At 44.2% G+C, this 27,516-nt stretch overlaps 1 protein-coding gene across 1 annotated transcript in view; it reads left to right on the top strand.

Moving 5' to 3' along the window:
- The window catches only part of TRPC1 (transient receptor potential cation channel subfamily C member 1), an 84,334-nt gene that overhangs the window by 5,458 nt on the left and 51,360 nt on the right, over positions 1 to 27,516 (top strand). Inside the window, exons 2-4 of the mRNA XM_038753170.1 lie at positions 16,598 to 16,752; positions 20,455 to 20,556; positions 22,801 to 23,003. Coding sequence (XP_038609098.1) covers positions 16,598 to 16,752; positions 20,455 to 20,556; positions 22,801 to 23,003 — 460 coding nt within the window. The remainder of the gene's footprint in view (positions 1 to 16,597; positions 16,753 to 20,454; positions 20,557 to 22,800; positions 23,004 to 27,516) is intronic.

Below are 27,516 nucleotides of genomic sequence, written 5' to 3' on the forward strand. Positions count from 1 at the left end.
TCATGGGTTCAAATGCCGCCTCCGCCAATTGTCAGCTGGGTGATTTCGGGCAAGTCACTTCACTTCTCTGGGCCTCGGTTACCTCATCTGTAAAATGGGGATTAAGACTGTGAGCCCCCTGTGGGACAACCTGATCACCTTCTAACCTCCCCAGCGCTTAGAACAGTGCTTTGCACATAGTAAGCATTGAATAAATGCCATCATTATTATTATTATTATTATGTGCCAAGAACCATTCTAAGCACTGGGGTAGATGCAAGGTGATCAGGTTGTCCCAATGGGGGCTCACAGTCTTCATCTCCATTTTACAGATGAGGGAACTGAGGCATAGTGAAGTGAAGTGACTTGCCCAAGGTCACACAGCTGACAAGTGGCAGAGCAGGGATTAGAACTCACAACCTCTGGCTCCCCAGCCCGGGCTCTTTCCATTGAGCCATGCATTTATTGAGCACTGTACTAAGCGCTTGGGAAGTACAAGTTGGCAACATATAGAGACAGTCCCTATTAATTCACTCAATCGTATTTACTGAGCGCTTACTGTGTGCAGAGCACTGTACTAAGCGCTTGGGAAGTACAAGTTGGCAACATATAGAGATGGTCCCTATTCATTCAATTGCATTTATTGAGCGCTTACTGTGTGCAGAGCACTGTACTAAGCGCTTGGGAAGTACAAGTTGGCAACATATAGGGATGGCCCCTACCCAACAGCGGGCTCACAGTCTAGAAGGGGGAGACAGACAACAAAACAAAACATATTAACAAAATAAAATAAATAGAATAAATATGTACAAGTAAAATAAATAAATAGTGTAATAAATATGCACAAACTTGTATACATATATACAGGTGCTGTGGGGAGGGGAAGGAGGTAAGGCGGGGGCGATGGGGAGGGAGAGAAGGGGGAGAGGAAGGAGGGGGCTCAGTCTGGGAATTAACTTGTATCTACCCAACAGTGGGCTCATATTGGAGAAGCAGCGGAAAGATCCCGGGCTTTGGAGTCAGAGGTCGTGGGTTCAAATTCCGGCTCCACCAACTGTCAGCTGTAGTTCATTGTTGTACTTATTGAGCGCTTACTCTGTGCAGAGCACTGTACTAAGCTCTTGGGAAGTACAAGTTGGCAGCAAATAGAGAAGGTCCCTACCCAATAACGGGCTTACAGTCTAGAAGGGGGAGACAGAAAACAAAACATGTAAACAGGTGTCAAGTCATCAGAACAAATAGAATTAAAGCTAAATGCACATCATTAACAAAATAAATAGAATAGTAAATATGTACAAGTAAAATAAGCAGCGTGGCTCAGTGGAAAGAGTAAGTAAGGGATTTGGAGTCAGAGGTCGTGGGTTCAAATCCCAGCTCTGCCAGTTGTCAGCTGTGTGACTTTGGGCAAGTCATTCAACTTCTCTGGGCCTCAGTTACCTCATTTGGAAAATGGGGATTAAAACTGATCCCCACCGTGGGACAACGTGATCACCTTGTAACCTCCCCAGCGCTTAGAACAGTGCTTTGCACATAGTAAGCGCTTAAATACCATTGTTATCATTATTATCGTATCATTAATTCACTCATTCAATCATATTTACTGAACGCGTACTGTGTGAAGAGCACTGTACTAAGCGCTTGGAAAGGGCAATTCGGTAACAGATAGAGACAGTCCCTACCCAACAACTGGCTATGACATTTGTGAAGGCACCATACTAAGCTCTGGGGTAATAGTAATAATGATGATGGTATTTGATAATAATAATAATAATGTTGGTATTTGTTAAGCACTTACTATGTGCCAAGCATTGTTCTAAGCACTGGAGGAGATACAAGGTAACCAAGTTGTCCCACGTGGGGCTCACAGTCTTCATCCCCATTTTACAGATGAGGGAACTGAGGCACAGAGAAGTTAAGTGACTTACCCAAAGTCACACAGCTGACATACTAATAATAATAATGGCATTTATTAAGCACTTACTATGTGCAAAGCACTGTCCTAAGCGCTGGGGAGGTTACAAGGTGATCAGGTTTTCCCACGGGGGGCTCACAGTCTTAATCCCCATTTTACAGTTGAGGTAACTGAGGCTTAGAGAAGTTAGAGCACGGGCTTGGGAGTCAGAGGTCATGGGTTCAAATCCCAGCTCTACCAATTGTCAGTTGTGGGACTTTGGGCAAATCACCTAACTTCTCTGTGCCTTAGTTACCTCATCTGTAAAATGAGAATTAAGACTGTGAGCCCCACGTGGGACAACCTGATCACCTTGTATCCTCCCCAGTGCTTAGAACAGTGCTTTGCATACAGTAAGCGCTTAACAAATGCCATCATTATTATTAAGTGACTTGCCCAAAGCCACACAGCTGACAATTGGCGGAGCTGGGATTTGAACTCATGACCTCTGACTCCCCCTCGTCCCCCTCTCCAACCCCCCATCTTACCTCCTTCCCTTCCCCACAGCACCTGTATATATGTATATATGTTTGTACATATTTATTACTCTATTTATTTATTTATTTTACTTGTACATATCTATTCTATTTATTTTATTTTGTTAGTATGTTTGGTTTTGTTCTCTGTCTCCCCCTTTTAGACTGTGAGCCCACTGTTGGGTAGGGACTGTCTCCATATGTTGCCAATTTGTACTTCCCAAGCACTTAGTACAGTGCTCTGCACATAGTAAGCGCTCAATAAATACGATTGATGATGATGATGATGATGATGATGACTCCAAAGCCTGTGCTCTTTCCACTGAGCCATGTTGCTTCTATTAAGCGCTTACCGTGTGCCAAACACTGTTCTAAATCCTGGGATAGATACAAGATTAAGCACCAGGATAGATCTGCTGCTGAATTGTACTTTCCTAGCACTTAGTACAGTGCTCTGCACATAGCACTCAATAAATACGATTGAATGAATGAATATAAGATTATCAGGTTGTCCCACGTGGGGCTCAGTCTTAATCCCCAGTTTACAGATGAGGTAACTGAGCCCCAGAGAAGTGAAGTGACTTGCCCAAAGTCACACAGTTGACAAACGATGGAGGTGGGATTAGATACAAGCTAATTGGGCTGGACACATGAGGCTCACAGACTTCATCCCCATTTGACAGATGAGATAATTGAGGCACAGAATAATACTAATGGTATGTGTTAAGTGTTTACTATGTGCCAAGCACTGTTCTAAGCGCTGGGGTAATTAGGTTGTCCCGCATGGGGCTCACAGACTTAATCCCCATTTGCAGATGAAGGAACTGAGGCACAGAGAAGTGAAGTGACTTGTCCAAAGTCACACAGCTGCTAAGTGGCGAAGCTGGGATTATCAATCAATCAATCAATTGTATTTATTGAGCGCTTACTGTGTGCAGAGCACTGTACTAAGCCCTTGGGAAGTAGAATCCACGACCTCCGACTCCCAAGCCCGGGCTCTTTCCACTGAGCCAGGCTGCTTCTCAGAGAAGCTGCTTCACAGAGAAGCAAGGTGATTTGCCCAAGGCCACACAGCAGATAAGTGGCGGAGCTGGGATTAGAACTCAGGTCCTTTTGACTTCCTGGGCTGTGCTCTTTCCGTGATGCTGCTCATGAAGCGGCCTGCACCTGCACCAAATTTAGGCCGGGGCTCGACACCTTCTCCTGGGGCGGAACCCACGGTGCTTTCTCTTTGCATTTTAGGTTAGCCTTCCTTTTCCCGTTTTCCCAAAACTGCGGCTCCAGCGACCCAGTCTGTTTCCTTACTGAGTGGACGATCAAGCTGAAAAGGGAAGCGTGCTCCTCCCTGGAGAATATCCTGCCCTCACTTGCTTCCTGCCTCCGGGCCGTGGGACCCTCCAGAACCAATTCATCTGTTGTTCTGTGTCTCGGCATCCCTTGTTTCTCCTAACGGTATTGCTAGGATTCCCGCTGACATTTCTGGAGGAAAAGAAGATAATATTAACAACTAATTATAACATTTGTGGCATTTAACTGCTCACTTTATCAAGCACTGTAATATTAATGATAATGATGGTATTTGTTAAGCGCTTACTATGTGCCAGGCACTAAGTGCTGGGGTAGATGCAAGCAGATTGGGGTGGACACAGTGCCTGTCCCACGTGGGGCTCACAGTCGCAAATCCCCATTTTACAGATGAGGTAACTGAGGCCCAGAGAAGTGAAGTGACTTGCCCAAGGTCACACAGCAGACAAGCTTCAGAGCCAGAATTAGAACCCATGACCTGATTCCCAGGCCCATGCTCTGTCCACTAGGCCGCACTACTTTTCTAAACTAAGCGTCAGGGTAGGCACAAGATAATCAGGTCCCACATGGGGCTCACAGTCAAAGTAGGAAGGAGAACAGGTATTGAATCCCTGTTTTGCCAACGAGGAAACTGAGGCACAAAAAAGTGAAGTGATTTACCCAAATTCGCACAGCAGCTTCATGGTGGAGCTGGAATTAGAACCCAGGTTCTCTGACTTCCCAAGCCTGTGCTCTTTCCATTAGGCCATGCTGCTTACTACAAAATGCAATACTGTACAGAACCATGAGTTCAATCAATCAATCGTATTTATTGAGCGCTTACTGTGTGCAGAGCACTGTACTAAGCGCTTGGGAAGTACAAGTACAAGTTAGAGTCTAGCTACAGTTAAACTGGCCTTTATTTCCAGTCCCTAATTTTTGTTCTCAAATAGGCCCCACAGATAAAATGAACATTCTTTCACACCCGCCTCCCAGACCACAGTGTGGAGAAGGATACACGATAATAATAATAATAACGATGGCATTTGTTAAGCGCTTAGTATGTGCCAAGCATTGTCCTAAGCGCTGGGTGGGAATACAAGGTAATCAGTTTGTCCCACATGGGGCTCACTCTCTTAATCCCCATTTTAAAAGTGAGGTAACTGAGGCACAGAGAAGTTAAGTGACTTGCCCCAAGTCACACAGCTGACAAGCGGAGGAGCAGGATTAGAACCCATGACCTGTCACTTCCCAGCCCGTGCTCTTTCCACTGAGCCACGCTGCTGCGACCTCTGATGTAGATCTAATTTCCTTCCAGTCCCAGGGCTGACTCTAAGGTGGCCATTTGTCTGGTCTTACATGCAACAGTCCAGCAGCCCGTCTCCTACCTGGTGCGATTATGGGACGGGACACTTTTATGCCCAGTATTTCATTCAGTCGTATTTATTGAGCGCTTACGGTGTGCAGAGCACTGTACTGCTCTGCCTTGGCTCCTGTCACCAAGTTTCGTGATTCAGAAGCGGCACCCATGCTCACAAGAACATGGGAACAGATGGCAGAGACCCTGAAACAAGTCGGGAGGGATCAGATGAGCTTCTACCAAATGGTGCGTTTGCTGTCACTTTGTTGTGCTGCGTGTCCAGCATAAAGCTTGGGGTGTCATTTGGATGTCTGGGTGTCTGTTGTCAGAGAGGGTCATCCATGGCTCACCCAAATTAGTGCCCGGGGTTTGATACTTTTAGAAATAACTGGGAGAAGCCTTTTAGGAAAAATATTGCTACTGGACTATTTTTGGGTTAAAAATAAATTAGAAAAATGATAATCTACCATCTCATTACACATTATTCTAAGCAAGTTGGAATTTTTTTTCAGGGGCCCAACTTTAGTATTTGAATCAAAGTGCCCGATCAGTAAGGACCTGTTGAACTTTATTAGACTTAAATTTTCACTGTTCCCTGCCCTCTAGCAAGAGTATAGCCATTTGTGTAGTTGGATTCCTAAGACAGTTAACTATTCTGACAATGAGATGTTCTTACCACCAATCAGTGGTATCTGTTGAGCACTTTTTATGTTCAGAGCACTGTACTAAGTGCTAACCAAAGAAGAGTTGGCTCAAGTAGCCTGGGAGCAGTTGCTTTTAACAGTTGCATATTTTAGTGATGTTTCTCCCCACCTTAAAGCAAATCATTTATTTCAGTAACAGGACCCACCACATGGCTCAGTGGACAGAGCACAGGTCTGGGAGTCAGAAGGTCATGGGTTCTAATCCTGACTCTGCCACTTGTCTTCTGTGTGGCCCTGGGCAAGTCACTTCACTTCTGGGCCTCAGTTACCTCATCTATAAAATGGGGATTGAAACTGTGAGCCCCAAGTGGGACAGGGACTGAGCCCAACTTGATTTGTTTGTATCTACCACAGTGCTTAGTACAGTACCTGGTACATAGTAAGCGCTTAACAAATACCATAATTATTATTCTTATTACTTGAAGGCGGGTAGGGTTCTCTGATTTTTCTCTCCAATCGACATGGCAGTGAGGCATTGATTATGGAAGATATTGGTACTCCTGGGTACAGGTTGCTTAGATATTGGAGCATATTATATTTGAAAAATAGTGTCCTCTAGACTGTAAGCTTATCGTGGGCAGGGATTGTATCTACCAACTGTGTTATATTGTACTCTCCCAAGCGCTTAATGCAGTACTCTGCACACAGTAAGCATTCAATAAATAGAATTGATTGAAAATCTGATGTGTCTCATTTCTTGGTTCGGCTCTTTGAGGTCTAGAGATTATCGTATTTATTATGGAATATAATTCAGCACTTACTAGATGTCAAGCACTGTTCTGTACGCTGGGGTAGATGCAAGTTAATGAGGTTTGAAATAAGCCCGTGTCCCACATGGGGCTCACAGTTTAAGTAGACAGGAGAACAGGTATTGAATCCTCATTTTGAAGTTGAGGAAATTAGATATAGAGAAGTTAAGTGACTTGACCAAAGTCACACAGCAGACTGGTGGCAGAGGCAGGATTAGAACTCAGGTCCTCGGACTCTCAGACCCGTGCTGTTTCCACTAGGGAAACCTGCTTTCCCAAAAAGGCTAATTTGTCACAGGACGGAAAAGGGATAAAGATGCAATCTGCTGTGGCAAATTTGAAGTTTTGCTTGACATGTACATATTGTGTCTCAGCTCTCAACCAGCAGTTTTACACATTTCCCTTTACGATAAGTGTCTGTTCCTTGTTTCATTCTATAGGGACTCTCTTCCTAGCATAGGCAAGGAAACCCTAGAAACAAAGTTGACTATTTGTGAAAAGACACCAAGTTAAAGTGTGGTGGAAAGCAAGCAACGTATTTCTTATTTTACTAGATCAGCATGTCTGCAGGATTGCTATGAATCCAGTCATTTACTAAATGTCTTCGATATTTAAAATCCCCAAGTTGGTGTGGTTTTTGTACAGTACAACTGGCTAAATTCACTCCAAGCAAGCTTATTTTTGCCAATAATTAAAATAATTGGCTAGAAGAAGAAAAAGAAGGCCTCCATTAATTGGCCTCTGCAAAATAAACTGTAGACCCATAGAGGAGATAGGAAATAGTGGAATAGAGGATATTGTAGATAATATCTCCTTAGGAGTTGTTTATACTCAGCTGTGTGACCTTGGGCAAGTCACTTAACTTCTCTTAGCCTCAGTTATCTGAGAAGCAGCTTGGTCTAGGGGAAGAGCACTGGCTTCAGAGTCAGATGTCATGGGTGCTAATCCCTGCTCTGCCACTTACCAGCTGTGTGATGTTGGGCAAGTCACTTAACTTCTCTGTGCCCTCTTAATCCTCATCTGTAAAATGAGGATTAAGACTGTGAGCCACATGTGGGGCATGGACTGTGTCCAGTCTGGCTTGTATGTACCTCAGTGCTTACTTAGAACAGTGCCTGGCGTATAGAAAACACTTAAGTACCATAAAAGAAAAAAAGAAGGGGAAAGTGGATTTATTTGGGTGCTTATTTTACTGACCAGTTTTCACAAAGTTCAGTGGTCTTTAGCTATTTTCTCCATTGTAATCCATATATCTCCCAAGAAGTTTTTTTTGGAAATTTGTCAGACTTTGGCTTAACTTCAACTCAGTGGACTGTCTTAACAGTGCACAGGATAATCCAAAACTGTAGTTCCTTAGTTTGAACCCGTCTAAAAATGGAAGCTGCGCTGGCAGGAAATCCAAAAGCAAATTCAGTGCAAAGAAAGTTGATGCAGTCCAAAAGTGAGGCCAAGATTTTGGTTTTGTTTTGTTCTTACTGAGCATTAAAAGTTTTTTTCTAATATTTATGCTTTTATAAATAAGCACACTGGACTTTTATTTTAAGCCAGCCACTCTAAAGAAATGCATCTGGATTATGTTCTGGAAAAAAATTACAGCAACTTTTATCTGTAGCAGTTTCAATCCTGCTGTTTCACTATGAATGTGTAGAGCTTATGGAGGAAACTCATAAGAGTATTTTTGAAAAAAATTGCTTTCAATTTATTTTAAAATTAGTGCTAGGTTTACTTGTGTTGCTAGGTTTAGTTAAGTGCACTCACTGGAAACATTTTTAACGACATAAAGGTGATGAGCAGCAGCTTCATTAGTTCATAAATTTTACAAGTCCTTAAAATATTTCAGTAATTATTGTACTCAGTAAATTATTGTATTCAGTAATTTATTGTATTATTGTAAAGTTGAAATAAATTTGATATGGAAATTTTAATGTAAATATCAGTAGTGTTCCTGTAGTGTTGAAATAAATTTGATATGGAAATTTTAATATAAATATGAGTAGTGTTCCTGTAGTTTTGTCAGAGCTTCCTCGATTGGAAACAGGTTAAAAAATCAGCTCAGCTTTTGCATAGTAGAAATACTTTAAATCTGTCTTAAATGTAGATGTATAGCTGTTCTCCATATTTGATGACTGTAAGCTTGTTGTGGGCAAGGAACAGGACTTCCAACTCTGTTATACTGTATTCTCCCTAGATCTCAGAACAGTGCTGTGCACACCGTAAGCGCTCAGTGAATACATTTGAAGATAGTACCAATAATGGTGTGTCTCTGTGTGAATGCTTGAGTGATTGGGGGAAAAGAAAACAAGTGTGCGGTCAACTGGTGTGTGTTCGTGTGTGTACGTGTATAGAAGCCAATGTGGGACCACAGTCCAGGCTACAGTGTACTCACAATTTTTTTTCCCCGTGCTGTTATGATTGTGTTCATTCATTCATTCAATTGTATTTATTGAACGCTTACTGTGTGCAGAGCAGTGTAGTATGCGCTTGGGAAGTACAAGTCAGCAGCAGATAGAGACGGCCTCTACCCAACAGTGGGCTCACAGTTTAGAAGGGGGAGACAGACAACAAAATAAAACATGCAGACAGGTGTCAAAAATCATCAGAATAAATAGAATTATAGCTATATGCACATCATTAACAGTTGAGTAGTAAATATGTACAAGTAAAATAAATAGAGTAATAAATCTGTACAAGTGCTATATACAAGTGCTGTGGGGAGGGGAAGGAGGTAGGGCGGGGGGGATGGGGAGGATGAGGCAAAAAAGGGCTCAGTCTGGGAAGGCCTCCTGGAGGAGGTGAGCTCTCAGTAGGGCTTTGAAGGGAGGAAGAGAGCTAGCTGGGTGGATGTGTGGAGGGAGGCATTCCAGGCCAGGGGGAGGATGTGGGCCGGGGGTCGATGGCGGGACAGGCGAGAACGAGGCACGGTGAGGAGATGAGCGGCAGAGGAGCGGAGGGTGCGGGCTGGGCTGGAGAAGGAGGGAAGGGAGGTGAGGTAGGAGGGGGCCAGGGGATGGACAGCCTTGAAGCCGAGAGTGAGGAGTTTTTGCCTGATGCGTGTATCCATCCCAAGAGTCTTTGACATGCAGTCTGATAAAGGCTTTTTTTCAAAATGGACTCTATTTCTTTTTACTGCATTCTAGAGTCTTTTCTTTCATATGTGAAGCAGTGATTTGAGGGACAAACCCGTGAGTGTAGTATGGACCTATCTTGACGTGCAAACAATGTAGAAGGGTGTTAAATTAATCATTCATCACTCTCTATATTATTATGAACCTCGTCACCAGTTGGGTCAGATCAGTGGTGTATTCATCCCAAGAGTCTGTCTTAGTGGCAACAGAATGCTTGAGGGGACTACTTCATTCACTCATTCAATCGTATTTATTGAGCACTTACTGTGTGCAGAGCACTGTACTAAGCATTTGGTAAGTACAAGTTGGCAACATATAGAGACAGTCCCTACCCAACAGCAGGCTTACAGTCTAGAAGGAGGAGACAGACAACAAAACATACCAACAAAATAAAATAAGTAGAATAAATATGTACAAGTAAAATAAATAGAGTAATAAATACGTACAAACATATATACATATAGAGGTGCTGTGGGGAGGGGAAGGAGGTAAGGCGGGGGGGGGATGGGGAGGAGGGGGAGGGGGAGAGGAAGGTGGGGGCTGTGTCTGGGAAGGCCTCATGGAGGAGGTGAGCCCTCAATAGGGCTTTGAAGGGAGGAAGCTTGGTGGATATGCAGAGGGAGGGCATTCCAGGCCAGGGGGATGATGTGGGCTGGGGTTCAGTGGCGGGGCAGGCGAGAATGAGGCACAGTGAGGAGATTAGCGGCAGAGGAGCGGAGGGTGCGAGCTGGGCTGGAGAAGGAAAGAAGGGAGGTGAGGTAGGAGGGGGCGAGGTGATGGACAGCCTAGAAGCCCAGGGTGAGGAGTTTTTTCTTGATTCGTAGGTTGACAGGCAGCCACTGGAGACTTTTGAAGAAGGGAGTGACATGCCCAGAGTGTTTCTGCACAAAGACGATCCGGGCAGGGGCGTGAAGTATGGATTGAAGTTGGGAGAGACAGGAGGATGGGAGATCGGAGCGGAGGCTGATGCAGTAATCCAGTTGGGATAGATTGAGAGATTGAACGAGCAGGGTAGCTGTTTGGATGGAGAGGAAAGGGTGGATCTTGGCTATGTTGCGGAGGTGAGACCGGCAGGTTTTGGTGACGGATTGGATGTGAGGGGTGAACGAGAGAGCGGAGTCGAGGATGACACCACAGTTGCGGGCTTGTGAGACGGGAAGGATGGTAGTGCCGTCAACAGTGATGGGAAAGTCAGGGAGAGGGCAGGGTTTGGGAGGGAAGACAAGGAGTTCAGTGTTGCACATGTTGAGTTTTAGATAGTGGGCAGACGTCCAGATGGAGATGTCCTAAAGGCAGGAGGGGACACGACCCGGAAGGGAGGGGGAGAGAGCAGGGGCAGAGATGTAGAGTTGGGTGTCATCAGCGTAGGGATGATAGTTGAAGCCGTGGGAGCGAATGAGGTCACCAAGGGAGTGAGTGTAGATCGAGAACAGAAGGGGACCAAGAACTGACCCTTGAGAAACCCCCACAGTTAGGAGATGGGAGGGGGAGGAGGAGCCCACAAAGGAGACTGAGAATGAAGATGATTCTCAGATGGTTCTTGGTTATTGTACTTTACATTGATCCTTATGTTGCTAGTATTTTATTATTATTATTGTTATATTTGTCAAGTGCTTCAGTAATGTCAGTGTGGCCAAATGGGTAGAGCACAGGCCTGTGGATCAGAAGGACCTGGATTCTAATTCTGTCTCTGCCACTTGTTTGCTGTGTGATTTATTGAAGACACATCTCCTCCAAGAGGTCTTCTCTGACTAAGCCCTCCTATCCTCTCCTCCCACTCCCTTCTGCGTCGCCGTGACTTGTAGTGGGTAGAGCACGGACTTGGGAGTCAGAGGTCATGGGTTCTAATCCCGGCTCCACCACTTATCAGCTGTGTGACTTTGGGCAAGTCACTTAACTTCTCTGTACCTCAGTTACCTCTTCTGTAAAATGGGGATTAATATTGTGAGCCCCATAGGGAACAATCTGATCACCTTGTATCCTCCCCAGCGCTTAGAACAGTGCTTTGCATGTAGTAAGCACTTAACAAATACCATTATTATTAATAATAATAAATACCATAGTTATTATCCCTCCTCCCAGCCCCACAGCAATTATGTACATATCTGTAATTTTATTTGTGTATATTAATGTCTTTGTCCCGCTCTAGACTGTAAGCTCATTGTTGGCAGGGGATGTGTCTGCTTATTATTATATTGTACTCTCCCAAGTGCTTAGTACAGTGCTCTGCACAGTGTAAGCGCTCAATAAATATGAATGAATGACCTTGTCACTCCAGTTGTCTCACACAGAGACACTATCATCAGTACCATCTTCAAGCAATTAACTGTATTTATTGAGCATTTACAGTGTGCAGAGCACTGTATTGAGTGCCTGGGAGAGTAATGATAATAATGATGGCATTTATTAAGCACTTTCTATGTGCAAAGCACTGTTCTAAGCACTGGGGAGGTTACAAGGTGATCAGGTTGTCCCACGGGGGGCTCACAATCTTAATCCCCATTTTACAGATGAGGTAACTGAGGCACAGAGACGTTAAGTGACTTGCCCAAAGTCACACAACTGACAAATGGCAGAGCCGGGAGAGTACAATGTAACAGAGTTGGTAGACCTGTTCCCTGCCAACAACGAGCTTACAGTCTTCAAATACGAAGGACAGCTATAAATCTGTAAAACAGATTTTAAATATTTCTACGGTACAACAGTACTGTACTGTTGGCTTCTAACCACACACTTGTCGCCTAACGTCTCTGTGTCTCCATAACCCCATCTGTAAATTGGAGATTAAGGGGGAGAGTAATTATCTGTCAGCTTTGAAGAGGAGGGGAATTCCAGGCCAGAGGCAGAGCATGGGCGAGAGGTTGGCAGTGAGTTAGGTGAGACTGAGGAACAATGAGTAGGTTGGCACTGGAGGAGTGAAATGTTCTGGTGAAAATATACCCGCGGAGTCGCTATGAATCGGAAACGACTCGACGGCCCTTAATAATAATAGTGCTAGTAAGGGAGTGGAGGCTGACAGACAAGAGTTTCCGTAATACGACAAAAGATCAGCCCAGCTTGACAAAAGATCAGTCTAGCTCCAAGCAATACAGAGTTTGTTTATATACATACAGATCCCTTCAAGGCCCTGCTGAGAGCTCACCTCCTCCAGGAGGCCTTCCCAGACTGAGCCCCTTCCTTCCTCTCCCCCTCGTCCCCCTCTCCATCCCCCCATCTTACCTCCTTCCCTTCCCCACAGCACCTGTATATATGGTTGTACATATTTCTTACTCTATTTTACTTGTACATATCTATCCTATTTATTTTATTTTGTTAGTATGTTTGGTTTTGTTCTCTGTCTCCCCCTTTTAGACTGTGAGCCCACTGTTGGGTAGGGACTGTCTCTATATGTTGCCAATTTGTACTTCCCAAGCGCTTAGTACAGTGCTCTGCACATAGTAAGCGCTCAATAAATACGATTGGTGATGACGATGATACAGATGGCACAGCATCTGAGCTGAGAGCATGGTATAGATTTATTAAAGACAGGCAGCAGTAAATTCTCCCCATGGGGCAAATGCCCAGCCCTGCTCTGTTCTCCTACAATAGAGGCCAAGTGAGCAGATACCACTTCCTGCCTCTGGTCTGATTAACCAAGCCGGGGGTTTGGCCTTGAAGAGGAATAGCTCCATCCTACCTTAAGGCTTTTAATATGACCATCTTTGTGATAAAACAAAAAGGGGGGGGGGGGGTACACGTTGGGCCACCATTCATCCAGAGAAGCAGCGTGGCTCAGTGGAAAGAGCACGGGCTTGGGAGTCGGAGGTCATGGGTTCGAATCCTGGCTCCGCCACGTGTCTGCTGTGTGACCTTGGGAAAGTCACTTAACTTCTCTGAGCCTCAGTTACCTCATCTGTGAAATGGGGATTAAGACCGTGAGCCCCATGTGGGACAACCTGATCACCTCGTATCCTCCCCAGCGCTTAGAACAGTGCTGTGCACATAGTATGTGCTTAACAAATACCATTATTATTATTCAGTCATATTTATTGAGTGCTCATTGTATGCAAAGCACTCTATAAGCACTTGGGAAAGTACAATATGATAACAGACACATTCCCTGCACTAGGAGCTAATAGATTAGCACACTCAGCAGTACTTGGGGGGTTTTGTTGTTGTTGTGAGGCAATCAATCAGACACAGGCAAAACAGCTCAGAGGGGATTGTCGGAGAGAGGAGAGGGCAAATGCAAGCCCCTGATCACTGTGCTTCAGCAATCCCCAGCTCTGGTTCACCTCCATAGTCCGCTTTCTCTGCTTCTATTTTGGAATACTGTTGGTGGAAATCCAGACATGAGACCAACTTCATCCATTTCCCATTCATCCTCACTTGCTAAAAGCTACACTCTCCTCCCTTCAGCACCACCACTCCTCCCGTGCCCATTGCTCTCACCAATTACTCCAGGCCTTTAACTTCTTTCTGGAACCCCCAATCTTCCCATGCAGCCGATGGATTTTGCCAGCTACGCCGATGACAAAATCAAAACTGTCAGGCGTGACAACCCCCCAAATTTCCCTTCTACCTCCTTGGCTCCCTTCTGTCCCCCTCAACCATTCTCAGTCATCTCTGAGGAGATCTCCGACCTATTAAATAAATCTAATCCTTTCACCCGCACTCCAATTCCATCCCCGCTCACCTTTAAAAAAACACCTGTTCAAGCCCTTAGTGCAGTCCTCTGCACATAGTAAGCGCTAAATAAGTACCATTGATTGTGCCCACTATTACCATCTCTGAAGCCATCTACCACTGCTCACTCTTCTGGCTCCTTCCCTTCTGCCTCCGAACACAGTCTAGTCTCCCCGTCCGAAAGAAAAGCCTCTCAACCTCACTGCACCTTCCAGCTATTGCCTCAACTCCCTCCTACCTTGCTATCCAAACTTCTCACATGGGTCGTATACATCTGCTTTCTCCACTTACTTTCCTCCAATTCCCTTTCCGAAAATGTAGCAACCTTAATGACTATCCACGGATTTTTTTTAATGGTATTTGGTAGGTGACTACTATGTCTCTAACAGTGTTCTAAGCCTTGGGGTAGAAACAAGTTAATCAGGTCACGTTTTCCAGGTGCATGTGCACTATGATTTCATATTGGGACAAAATGATTTCTGTTTCGTTGACTAGCCCCTTATTGCTTATGGCCGACGCTAGCATTTCATGCTCAGGAAAAGTTGGTGCAGTTGTTTAAGCTGAACAGTCTCATTCCACCTTGTGGAGTCTGCATGCATGGTGTTACATCTGAGAGATTTAGCATTCTTCATGGCACGGTAGGTTGTTGAGTCTTACTGACAAACTGCAGGCAGATTCGTTAGGGGACAGATATTCAGGAAATCATTTGAAGTATTGTTTCCCGCTTTGTGTATGATGAGGGTGGAGTCATCCACATTAATTAGCAGGACTGTAGAAGGGTGGGTTGGCATAGGATCTTTTGAAGTCAGTTTCTTCCCCTCTTGGTTTCTGTTTGTTTTATATTCTGTACATTTCAGGTTATTTTTGATTAAAGCGTTCCTGTGTTTCTGCCTTTTGTACTCGGTTGATTCACAGGCTTTGTCATATCATCCACATTATTTAGCAGGACTGTAGAAGGGTGGGTTGGCATAGGATCTTTTGAAGTCAGTTTCTTCCTCTCTTGGTTGGTTTCTGTTTGTTTTATATTCTCTACATTTCAGGTTATTTTTGATTAAAGCTTTCCTGTGTTTCAGCCTTTTGTACTCGGTTGATTCACAGGCTTTGTCATATCACAGTCCTTCTGTGCCTTCATTCCTACACACTCCCATCTCTGCCCCACTGAAAAAGATTTCCAAACTGTTGAGGAGAGAACAATAGAACCTTTATTTACTTGCTTTCCCTGAATGAGAACTGATTAGGTTGTCCCTTGAATGTTGACCTCTGTCTTGCAGTCAATCAATCAGTAGCATTTACTGAGCATTGACTGTGCCGAGCACTGTACTAAGTGCTTGGGCAGGGAATGTGTCTGTTTATTATTGTATTGTACGCTCCCAAGTGCTTAGAACAGTGTTGTACACAAAGTAAGCGCTCAGTAAATATTCATTCACTCATTCATTCAGTCGTATTTATTGAGCACTTACTGTGTGCAGAGCACTGTACTAAGCGCTTGGGAAGTACAAGTCGGCAACATATAGATACAGTCCCTACCCAACAGTGGGCTCACAGTCTAGAAGGGGGAGACAGACAACAAAACAAACATGTAGACAGGTGTCAGAATAAGTAGAATTATATTTATATGCACAGCATTAATAAAATGGAGTAGTAAATATGTACAAGTAAAATAAATAGAGTAATAAATATGTACAAATATATATGTAAGTGCTGTGGGGAGGGGAAGAAGGTAGGGCAGAGGGAGGGGGGTGATAGGGGGGAGGAGAGAAAAAAGGGGCTCAGTCTGGGAAGGCCTCCTGGAGGAGGTGAGCTCTCAGTAGGGCTTTGAAGGGAGGAAGAGAGCTAGTTTGGCAGATATGTGGAGGGAAGGCATTCCAGGTCATGGGCGTAAGGAAGGACGTACTAATAAATACTATTGAATGGGTGAATTCTTGGGAGAGCACAGTACAACAGAGGTGGTAGTCATGTTCCCTGCCCACAACAAGCTTACAGTCTAGAAGGGGAGAATGTTGGTAAAAGGGACAAGTGCTGGCAGGGGGGAATGGGCCCTTTAATCGTCGTGGCCAGCGCGGGTAATGTTGAGGATTAGGAGGTTGTCCTGTTGAGCCATGCCCAGATCTGAAGCTCCTCGGGCACCAATGACCCCTCTGTGGAGCTTTCCCATGATCAATAAATACAGTTGATCCCACTTGAGAAACACAGCCCCATGCAATTTTTTTTTCCCAAACTGGTAAAATAATTGTACCCAGCATTAATTTTAGAGTCCTTAAGATAGCCCAGATACTAAAGTGTGATTGTGCGTTGGTTATTTAGGTGATTATTACATGGTTAAAAAGCTCTTGGAGGAAAACAGCGCCGGAGACATGAACATAAATTGCGTAGATGTGCTTGGGAGGAATGCGGTCACCATAACCATTGAAAATGAAAACCTGGATATTCTACAGCTACTTTTGGACTATGGATGTCAGGTACGAATCTAGATTGCTTTAACTATGTCAGATGCATTATGCACGCCGATCTACGTGAAGAAGCTTAAGAAGAAAAATTTCTTACCCTGTAAACGTCATTTATATGAGATACGCATCTATAATTTATTTATATTAATGTCTCTTTTCCCATCTAGACTGTGGGCAGGGAATGTGTCTACCGACTCTTTTATATTCTACTCTTCCAGTACAGTGCTCTTCACACAGTAAACACTCAATAAATACCATTGATGATGATGAATAACTCCACTTGATTGGTTCCCCAGCATTGTCTTCCTCACCTTTACCTTCCCAAATTTTCCTTTGTCCTATCATTTCTCAGCACCTGCTAAAAGTGGTTGTCCGTACTTCCCAGTTGAGCCAGGTCAGTTCTGAATTTGAACCTAGTGCATTAGTTTTCACGCACAATTTACCGTCCCAGGAGCAAGCTAGGGGAATAGGGTTGTTTCTTTTCAGATAATGGGATAGATAATAATTAAGATATAATTAAGATGTAATTAAGATATAATAGATAATAGGGGAATAGGCAGTGTTGTTTTAAAAGCCTGCTTCTGTGGTGACACTGCATGGTTCTTGTTAACAATGGCTCTTCTCATTTGTTGCCATGATCCCAAAATGCCCATAACCGAGGAAATGTTATCATTTGTTTCAGCAGAGATAGAGGGTGTGCGGATCATGTTTTTCAGTATCTGAGAATGACTGTTTTAGAGCCCCAAATAAAATATTGTTTTGGCAGACAAAATAATTTCCATTTTAGCTCCTTTGTTGTCTTGCATTCCCTGCAAATTTCCCCTTTGACTTGAAATTTGATTTGCTTGGCAATATGATCTAGAGGTTGGGAATCAGGAGGCCAGAGTTGTAGTCCATGCTGTGTGTGGCCTTGGATAAGTCACATAACCTCTTTGGGTCTCAGTTTCCCCAACTTAAATTTGGATAGATGGTGATCCCTGTATGGGACAGAGAGACTATCTGATCGTATTATCATGTAGGCACATAGTAAATGCTTAAAAATAATAATATTGCCCACAGCTCTAGGGGATTTTCTTCCTTTGGTCTCCCCCTCCCAATCTTCCCTGCAGAAAGCTCAAATTTTCTGTTTGTTTCCAAGTCAGCCATGATGCTGATAAGTGGTTCTATTTTCAGAAAGTAAGAGAATTTGGAAACTAAAAATCAATCTAATGGGTTTCTCATTTTTTCTTTGTTTCATGTGTGAACTTGGAGTTTATTATTATCGTTACTAGTAATAATAATGATAATGATGGCATTTATTAAGTGCTTATTATGTGCAAAGAACTGTTCTAATCACTGGGGAGGTTACAAAGTGATCAGGTTGTCCCACGGGGGGCTCACAGTCTTAATCCCCATGTTACAGATGAGGAGACTGAGGCACAGAGAAGTTAAGTGACTTGCCCAAAGTCACACAGCTGACAAGCAGCGGAGCCAGGATTTGAACCCATGACCTGGTCTCCCTGGCCAGTACATTGCCTGGCACATAATAAGTGCTTAACAAATACCATAAAAAATAGAATATAACAGAATGGGTAATATGCTTACATTGCTTCAACTACCACCAGTATGTGGATGAATCTAGCCCTCTAGCCCTGACCTCTCAAGTAGTGGTATTCGTTTGCCAACTGCTAGCTTGTGTTCCCTTAGCCTAGTGGTGTAGGGAGGCTGTGATTAAGAAGAGATAGGGATGCCGTAAAGGAGATGGGATTCTTTAGGAGCCGAGATTATTAAGCAGTTTTTCATGTCAGTTGATTTTTCAAGGGGACCTTTGCAAGAGTTCAGTATTATACTGCAGGACACGCAGATCTTTTGTGTTCAACCTGATTATTCATTCATTCATTCAGTCGTATTTATTGAGCACTCACTGTGTGCAGAGCTCTGTACTGAGGGCTTGGTGGCAACAGATAGAGGCGGTCCCTACCCAGCAGTGGGCTCACAGTCTACCTTGTAGCTACCCCAGCACTTAGAACAGTACTTGCCACATAGTAAGCACTTAACAAATACCATTATTATTTTAACCAAGTAGAATTCTGAGCACGCTGTGGGGTCACATATGACTTTTGTTCAGGGCATTCAGGTGAAAGTGCTATGAAATGTAATGCAAATAAAGCAGTGGAATCCCAGTTTCAGAATTTTAGCCAACCTAGACTGGGACCTGAAATCCAGTCAGTTCATTGGAACCTAACCATGGTCAGCCCTGGTATATCTGAAATTGGGGGGTTAGAGGTCAGTGAGGAGCTTATGGCACCAGAGTGAGAAGGGGAGGGAATTGGCTCAAAGCGATGTTGATTGTCTCCAAGAAATCGGGACTGGGCCCCTAGCCATCCAGACAATTTCTCATTCATTTGCTCCAACATCATTTGTAGGCGCCTAGTGTAGAATGTGAGTACAGATGGTAAATCCTAAAGAGATTGCAAAAGTGATTAATCTTTCCCTTTAAAAGCTCACAGAGAAATAGAATGAAAGATTCCCATCCCAACAATAGCCACTGTTGCTCCCCGTCCCCTGCCTGTGGCATCTTGTATGAGACCTGAATGACTGAACTCCAAGCCGACATGGTTGAGAAGAGGAGGGTTTGTTTGAACTTTTTGTAGTAAGGAGGCTGGATTTTCCGCGTACTTTCATGAAGGGTTTACTTCGCTTTTCCCCATCCCAATGTCACATTAGTGTCATTTTATTATTACCATTAGAGGGCACAATATTTTATTTAAAATGATTAGCAATTTCTTAATAAATTTGAAGATTCCCGATGCTTTGGTCCAAAGTTCAAGACACAGAGGTCGCTTGGAAACGAGAAAGCATTTTATCCTCCAATTCCTCACAACTCTAGCAATTTGTTAGAATTTGCTAGAATCTAGCAATTCATTCTTTCTACCAACAAGCCATAAAACCAGAACTAAATCTGGAGTATATACTCAGTTGAAATATTAAGTCAAATGAATATACTAGGAAAACAAATCTTCCATTAGTCTGCCTAAAAGTGTTCGATTCAGAACTATGGTGAGAAATATTTTTTCCATCAGGTATAATAAATCTATTGAAATGTAGTACATTAGGTTCTCCCATAAAATGTATTTTCACTATATGTCTCAAATAGAACTCTGTTAGGGAATTAAGGAACATTTTTCTGACGGTGCTCATCTATCTGGATAGCACTTAATGAAAGAAACGTTTGTACGTATGCTTGATCACAATCAAGACAAATGTACTAGAATGCTGGTTTTTCCTTAATGCAGAGTTTGTCAGGAACATAACCATACCGCTCTAGAGCTGAATGCACCAGAATCACTTTTCCATCCGACTTCCAGATTCTTAGTGTATTTATTGGCATATTAAATAGGTTTCGCTAATTAGTTGATCATTGGAATTTATTGAGTGCTTACTGTGCAGAGCACACTACTAAGCTCTGGGGAGAGTACAGTACAACTGAGTTGGTGCCCATTCCTACCCACAGTGAGTTTACAGGTTATGGGGGAGACAGAAATTAATATATATTATGGATAGAGAAAATAGTAGAGAATAGGAATATTTACGGAAGTTGAGCTGCGTATGAGAGTGCGTGTCTTGATACTTGAGAGCTAAAAGAGGAGTAATTTCAGATCTAGTACTTATTCTCTGTAGTCCCTGATTTGTAATTTTAAAGATTTTTGTTATCCTTTAAAAAAAAAAATTTAGTCCACAGATGCACTTTTGGTGGCTATCGACTCTGAAGTAGTAGGAGCCGTTGATATATTACTTAATCACCGACCAAAACGATCATCAAGACCAACCATTGTAGTAAGTACTCTTGGATACATTGTAATCTTGATTTGTGGTTTAAATTGGGGTTGGCTCGTGGCTGTATATTCAAATGATAAAAATAAATCCCTCAACTTGCACTCAGGACTGAAGTTCAGACTGTTTATCCCTGGGTAAAAGAGGTTTCTGGAGTGAGGCCTGGGCAATGGGAGCTACAGTGTACCTAAGCCACCAGGGCTTTAGCTTGTTGCTCTTCTGGAGCAATCTTTGATGCAGTCCCTGCATCTACCCCAGTGCTTAGAACAGTGCTTGACACACAGTATGCACTCAACAAATACAATCATTGTTATTATTACTGTTATTATTATGCACTCCGTAAGGCCATGATGGTTTGGGACCCACCTCTGGTGTCTATCCCGAGTGCCCAGGGAGCGCATCCTACCCCATAGGGACAGACCTCAGGGCTGGGGGCTGCAGAAGGTGGGGTTTTTTATGTTTGTTTGTTTTCTTAAATCAAGTTTCCCAAGTTTTTCTGACAGGTACTCTTCAGATTTAGATTCTTCCCGACTCCAAAAGCTATGCTAGAAAACAACCTTTTAGAGAGGAATTCCTTCCTGTAGAAGTGATCTGGACCTTCTCTTGTTTGGAAAGAGTGTCATTGTTATCCTGAGGTGTATAAATCTTAATTTGTATTTTCTGTCATTAAGCGCTCAATAAATACCAATGACTGATTGATTGAAGTACTGAAAAAGGCATTTATAAGGGGAGTGCTGAAGTTAAGAAGATGCCCCCATTGGTGGAACTGGCAGCTGCTTCCACCCTGTTCATTCAGGCTACCAGTTTCGCTTTCGTCATAATATCATCCTACTCCCCAAAGCTCTCGAGTTTTGCCCTCCTCCCTCTCCTCACTTTAGTCTGTACTTTGGGTTGCTTCCTGAATCATCTTCTTGAATATCAGTCAGCCAGTCATGTCTTGCCCCCCCTCAAAGACCCTCAGTGGCTTCTCATAATAATGATGTCATTTATTAAGCGCTTACTATGTGCAAATCGCCGTTCTAAGCGCTGGAATAATAGTGATGACATTTGTTAAGTGCTTACCGTGGGCAGAGCACTGTTCTAGGCGCTGGGGGAGGATACAAGGTAATCAGGTTGTCCCAAGTGGGGCTCACAGTCTTAATCCCCATTTTACAGATGAGGGAACTGAGGCACAGTGAAGTTAAATGAATTGCCCAAAGTCACACAGCTGACAGTTGGCGGAGCCGGGATTTGAACCCATGACCTCTGACTCCCAATCCCGGGCTCTTTCCACTGAGCCACGCTGTTTCTCTATCTCATCTTCCTCAGCATCAAACCAGAATTCTTTACCCAAGGTTTCAAGGATTTCAAGCTTTTCCCATTTTACACAGTTACTCTCTTCATCTACTTCTCACCAGACTGAACTTCTTTTTATTTTTGTTCAGTTTTTTTGTTGGCATTTGTTAAGTGCTTACTATTTGCCGGGCACTGTACTAAATGCTAGGGTAATAATGTAATATAATAATGGCATTTGTTAAGCGCTTACTATGTGCAAAGCACTGTTCTAAGCGCTGGGGGGATACAAGGTGATCAGGTTGTCCTACGTGGGGCTCACAGTCTTAGTCCCCATTTTACAGATGAGGGAACTGAGGCTCAGAGAAGTTAAGTGACTTGCCCAAGGTCACACAGCAGACATGCGGCAGAGCCAGGATTCGAACCCATGACCTCTGACTCCCAAGCCTGGGCTCTTTCCACTGAGCCACGCTGCTTCTATTGGACATAGTCCGTGTCCCACATGTCCATTTTCAGGATGGACACAGTTCATGTCCCATGTGGGGCTCGCGGTCTTAATCCCCATCTTACAAATGAGGGAACTGAAGCACAGAGCAGGTAAGTGACTTGCCCAAAGTCACACAGCAGACAAGTGGAGGAGCCAGGCCCAGGTCCTCTGATTCATTCATTCAGTCATATTTATTGAGCGCTTACTGTGTGCAGAGCACTATATTAAACACTTGAGTCGTCTGATTCCCAGGCCTATGCTCTTTCCACTAGGCCAAACTGCTTCCCGAATGCTCTGTAGGTGCTTTTCTTCCTGAGCAGCGGAGCTCTATTCTCTCCACCTGCCAGGGAGTTGAGTGTTCTGGGAAGAGCGCATTCTTCCATCAAGTCCCCCATCTGCATAGCGGATTATCGGCACTTTTGATTATCCCAAGGATTCTTGGAAAAGACACCATCTCTGACAGTCATGGGCCTTCTTTTCCCCCCCAGAAACTAATGGAGAGAATTCAGAACCCCGAGTACTCCACCACCATGGATGTTGCTCCTGTAATTTTAGCTGCCCACCGTAACAACTATGAGATTCTGACAATGCTGTTGAAACAAGATATATCACTACCTAAACCTCATGCGGTGGGTTGTGAGTGCACACTGTGCACTGCAAAGAACAAAAAGGACAGCCTCCGACATTCCAGGTAAGAAACCTACAACCTTAACTGATTTATTCAGGGGTCTTTATCTCCCTCAACCCCACCCTTTCTACTGAACTCAACTCACTCCCCTATCTCTCCCGTCACTGCAGATGCAGATCCTTCCCGTCTCACAAACCCATAACCTTGGCGTTATCCTTGACTCCGCTCTCTCATTCAGCCCACATATCCATCACCAAGTCCTGTCGGTCTCACCTTCACAATATCGCTAAAATCTGCCCTTTCCTCTCCATCCAAACCGCTATCACCGTAATACAATCACTCATCCTATCCCACCTAGATTACTGCATCAGCCTCCTTTCTGACCTCCCAACCTCCTGCCTCTCCCCACTCCAGTCTGTACATCACTCTGCTGCCTGGATTATCTTTCTACAGAAAAATTCTGAGCATGTCACCCCCCTCCGCTCAAAAATCTCCAGTGGTTGATTATCCACCTCTGTATCAAACAGAAACTCCTCACCGTTGATTTTTTAAAGCAGTCCATCCCCTTGTCCCCTCCTACCTCACCTTGCTTCTTTCCTTCTACAACCCAGTCCACACGCTTCGTTCCTCTGGTGCTGACCTATTCACTGTGCCTCGATCTCGCCTGTCTCGCCACCGACCCCTGCCCCACGTCCTACCTCTGGCCTCGAATGCCGTCCCTCCTCAAATCCACCAGACAGTTATTCTCCCCCGCTTCAAAACCTTACTGAAGGCGCATCTCCTCCAAGAGGCCTTCCCAGGCTAAGCCCCACTTTACCTCATCTCCCCCTCCCTTCTGCGTCACCGTGACTTTCTCCCTCTGCGCTACCCCCCTCACCCCGCCCCACAGCACTTATGTATAGATCTGTAATTTTATTTATTTATATTGCTGTCTCTTTATGTGTATTGATGTCTGTCTCCCCACCTCTAGACTGTGAGCTCGTTGTGGGTAGGGATTGTTTCTCTTTATTCACGAATTACTTTCCCAAGCACTTAGTACAGTGCTCTACACACAGTAAGCGGTCAGTAAATATGATTGAATGAATTGAATGAATAAACACCAATAACCCATGCCCTGAATAACCCCCACAGTCTGCCTCCTTCGCTCCTGTGCTCGAGTTGCAGAGCACTGCTGGTGGAAATGCAGGTATCACGCAGAGCTCGTCCACCTCAACTTCATCCTTGCCTGCTTTAACTCTGCCCTCTCCTGCCCAGCAAAACTATTTCTCTATCCTTATTGACTCCGATGCCCATTGCCCTTGCCAGTTGTTCCAGGCATTTAACTCCCCCCTCGTACCCTCCTGTTTCCCTGCCTCCCCCAATCTCTTGCTCAAATGATATGGCCACGTATGAAAATTGAAGCCATCAGGCGTGATCTTCCTAAAATCTCCCTGCTACTTTCTGGTCCCTTTCTACTTCTGCCCCGTTTTCAACTCTCCCATCTTGTCCAGCAGTATCTCAAGAGGCGAGCTCCTACCTTCTCTCAAAATCCACCCCCTCCACCTGCACAGCCGACCCCATCCCTTTGCAGCTTATCAGCACTTGCCCCTTTCCTTGTTCCCTTCCTGACCACCATCTTCAGTTGTTTGCCCTTCAAAGGCTTTTCCCCCGCTGTTTTCAAGCATGCCCATGTCTCCCCATCCTAAAAAAAGCCCTCCCTTGACCCCACCGCTCCCTCCAATTTTCACCTCATCTCCCTTCCTCTCCAAACTCCTTAAGCGAGTTGTCTACACCAACTGTCTCCAGTTCCTGTCTTCCATTTCTCTCCGTGACCTCCTCCAGTCTGCCCCTCCTTACTCCACAGAAACCACCCTCTCAAAGGTCAGAAACAGTCTTCTTGCCAAATCAAATGGTCTCTGCTCCATCCTAATCCTGCTTGACCTCTCAGGTGCCGTCGACACCGTCGACCACCCCCTTCTCCTTGAAACTTTACCCAGTCTCGGCTTCATGGACACTGTCCTCTCCTGGTTCTCCTTCTGTCTCTGGCGGCTTCTTTCAGTCTCCTTCGCGGGCTCCTACTCTGCCTCCCATCCCCTAACTGTGGGGGTCCCTCAAGGTTCAGTTCTGGGTCCCCTTCTATTCTCCATCTCTGTCCACTCCCTTGAAAAACTCATTTGCTCCCATGACTTCACCTACCATTTCTGTGCAGAAGATTCTTAAATCTACATCTCCAGTTCTGATCTCCCACCTCCTCTGCAGTCTCACATTTCCTCCTGTCTTTCTTCAGGACATCTGTCCTTTTTTTTTTTAATAGCATTTATTAAGCGCTTACTATGTGCAAAGCACTGTTCTAAGTGCTGTCCCACCGACTCCTCGTACTTAAGATTCCCAAAACAGAACTCCTTATCTTCCCACCCAAACACTGTCCTGCCCTTGATTTTTCCCATCACTGTAGACAGTGATCCTTCCTGAATTACAGGCCTGTAACCTTGGCATTATCCTTGACTTCTGTCTCTCATTCAACCCACATCTTCAATCTGTCACTAAATCCCTTTGGTTCAGCTCTCTGGTCACTAAAATCTGCCCTTTCCTCTCCATCTAAACTGCTACCACGTTAATCCAAGCACTTATCCTGTGCTGCCTTGGTTACTGTACCTGCCTCCTTGTTGACCTCCCTGCCTCTTGTCTCTCCTTGCTCAAGTCCACTCTGCCCACTCTGCTGCCCAGGTTGGGTTTTTTTTTTTTTTTTTTGCAAAAATGTTCAGTCCACGTTTCTCCACTCCTCAAGAACGTCCAGTGGTTTCCCATCCACCTCCACATCAAACAGAAACTCCCTACCATTGGCTTTAAAGCAGTTAATCACTTTGCCCCTTATACTTCATCTCGCTGCTCTCCTACTACAATCCAGCCCGCACACTTGGCTCCTCTAATGCCAACCTACTCACTGTACCTTGGTCTCATCTGTCTCGACTCTGACCTCTCGCCTACGTCCTCCCTTTGTCCCTCTTCGTATCCGACAGTTACCCTCCTCCTCCTCAAGGCCTTGTTGAAGGCTTGCCTCCTCCAAGAGGCTTTCCCTGACCAAGCCCTCATTTCCTCTTCTCACTCTCTTCTACATCACCAACGTGCTCCCTTTATTCAGCCCCCTTCTCCCAGCCCCAGAGCACTTAGGTGATATCTGTAATTTATTTATTTCTATTAATGTCTTGTCTCCCCCTCTAGAGTATAAATTTGTTGTGAGCAGGGAACATGTCTGTTATATAATAATAATAATGATGGCATTTGTTAAGCGCTTCGTATGTGCAAAGCACTGTTCTAATATCTGTATATTTAGGTGATATCTGTAATTTATTTATTTCTATTAATGTCTGTCTCCCTCTCTAGAGTATAAGTTTGTTGTGAGCAGGGAACATGTCTGTTATATAATAATAATAATGATGGCATTTGTTAAGCGCTTCCTATGTGCAAAGCACTGTTCTAAGCGCTGTTCTAAGCACTTTTAGACTGTGAGCCCACTGTTGGGTACGGACTGTCTCTATATGTTGCCAACTTGTACTTCCCAAGCGCTTAGTACGGTGCTCTGCACACTGTAAGTGCTCAATAAATACGATTTGATTGATTGATTGGGGGGATACAAGGTGATCAGGTTGTCCCACATGGGGCTCACAGTCTTAATCCCCATTTTACAGATGAGGTAACTGAGGCCCAGAGAAGTTAAGTGACTTGCCCAAAGTCATACAGCTGACAGTTGGCAGAGCTGGGATTTGAACCCATGACCGCTGACTCCAAAGTTATATCGTTGTGTTGTACTCTCTCCAGCACTTGGCATGGTGCTCTGAACACAGTAAACACTCAATTAATACGATTGATCGATTGTAACAAAATATTAATCAGTAGCAATTACTGAGTGCCTATTCTTGTGCGGAACACTCCACTAAGCATTTGGGAGAGGACAGTATGAGTTTAATATAAATGATCCCTGCCCTCGGGGAGCTTAAAATAGGGAGAAAGGCTCGGAAGTAAGTTAGGGAAAGAAGGAAGTAATGGAGTACAAAAGGTAACTACATAAAAACTACAGGGGGTGCTTAGGTGGTTTGGAAGGGCTTGAGGCAGTTACGGGGATAGCAGTTTTCTTTTTGTTCCAGTTTCAAATAAAATTCTACATTTGGTTTAAAAAAGAGGAAGATTTCGAACAGGCTTGTAAATCAGAAATTTAAGCGTTTGCATTCATTTCTTGAAAAAAACAGGCAGTATCATTTTGAATTGATAGTTATTTACTCATATAGATGCATATATCATCCAGTCAATGGTATTTGTTGAATACTGACTGTGTGCAGAGCACCGTATTAAGTGCTTGAGAGAGTACAATAAAACAGAGTAGGTAGACACATCCCCTGTCTAGGGGAGGAGACAGACATTAATATAAATAAATCAAATATGGATATGTATCTCATATTAAATGACATTTTCAGGAAAATAAATGTTCCTTTTTAAACTTCAAGTAGTTCAAAAACCGAAATGGAAAAAAACAAGCACATTGGCATGCATTATACATCTGACCTAGTTAAAGCAATCTGGATTCGTACCTGACACCCGT

This window comes from Tachyglossus aculeatus, chromosome 1, assembly GCF_015852505.1.
Source record: "Tachyglossus aculeatus isolate mTacAcu1 chromosome 1, mTacAcu1.pri, whole genome shotgun sequence".
In the NCBI taxonomy this organism is placed as follows: Eukaryota; Metazoa; Chordata; class Mammalia; order Monotremata; family Tachyglossidae; genus Tachyglossus; species Tachyglossus aculeatus.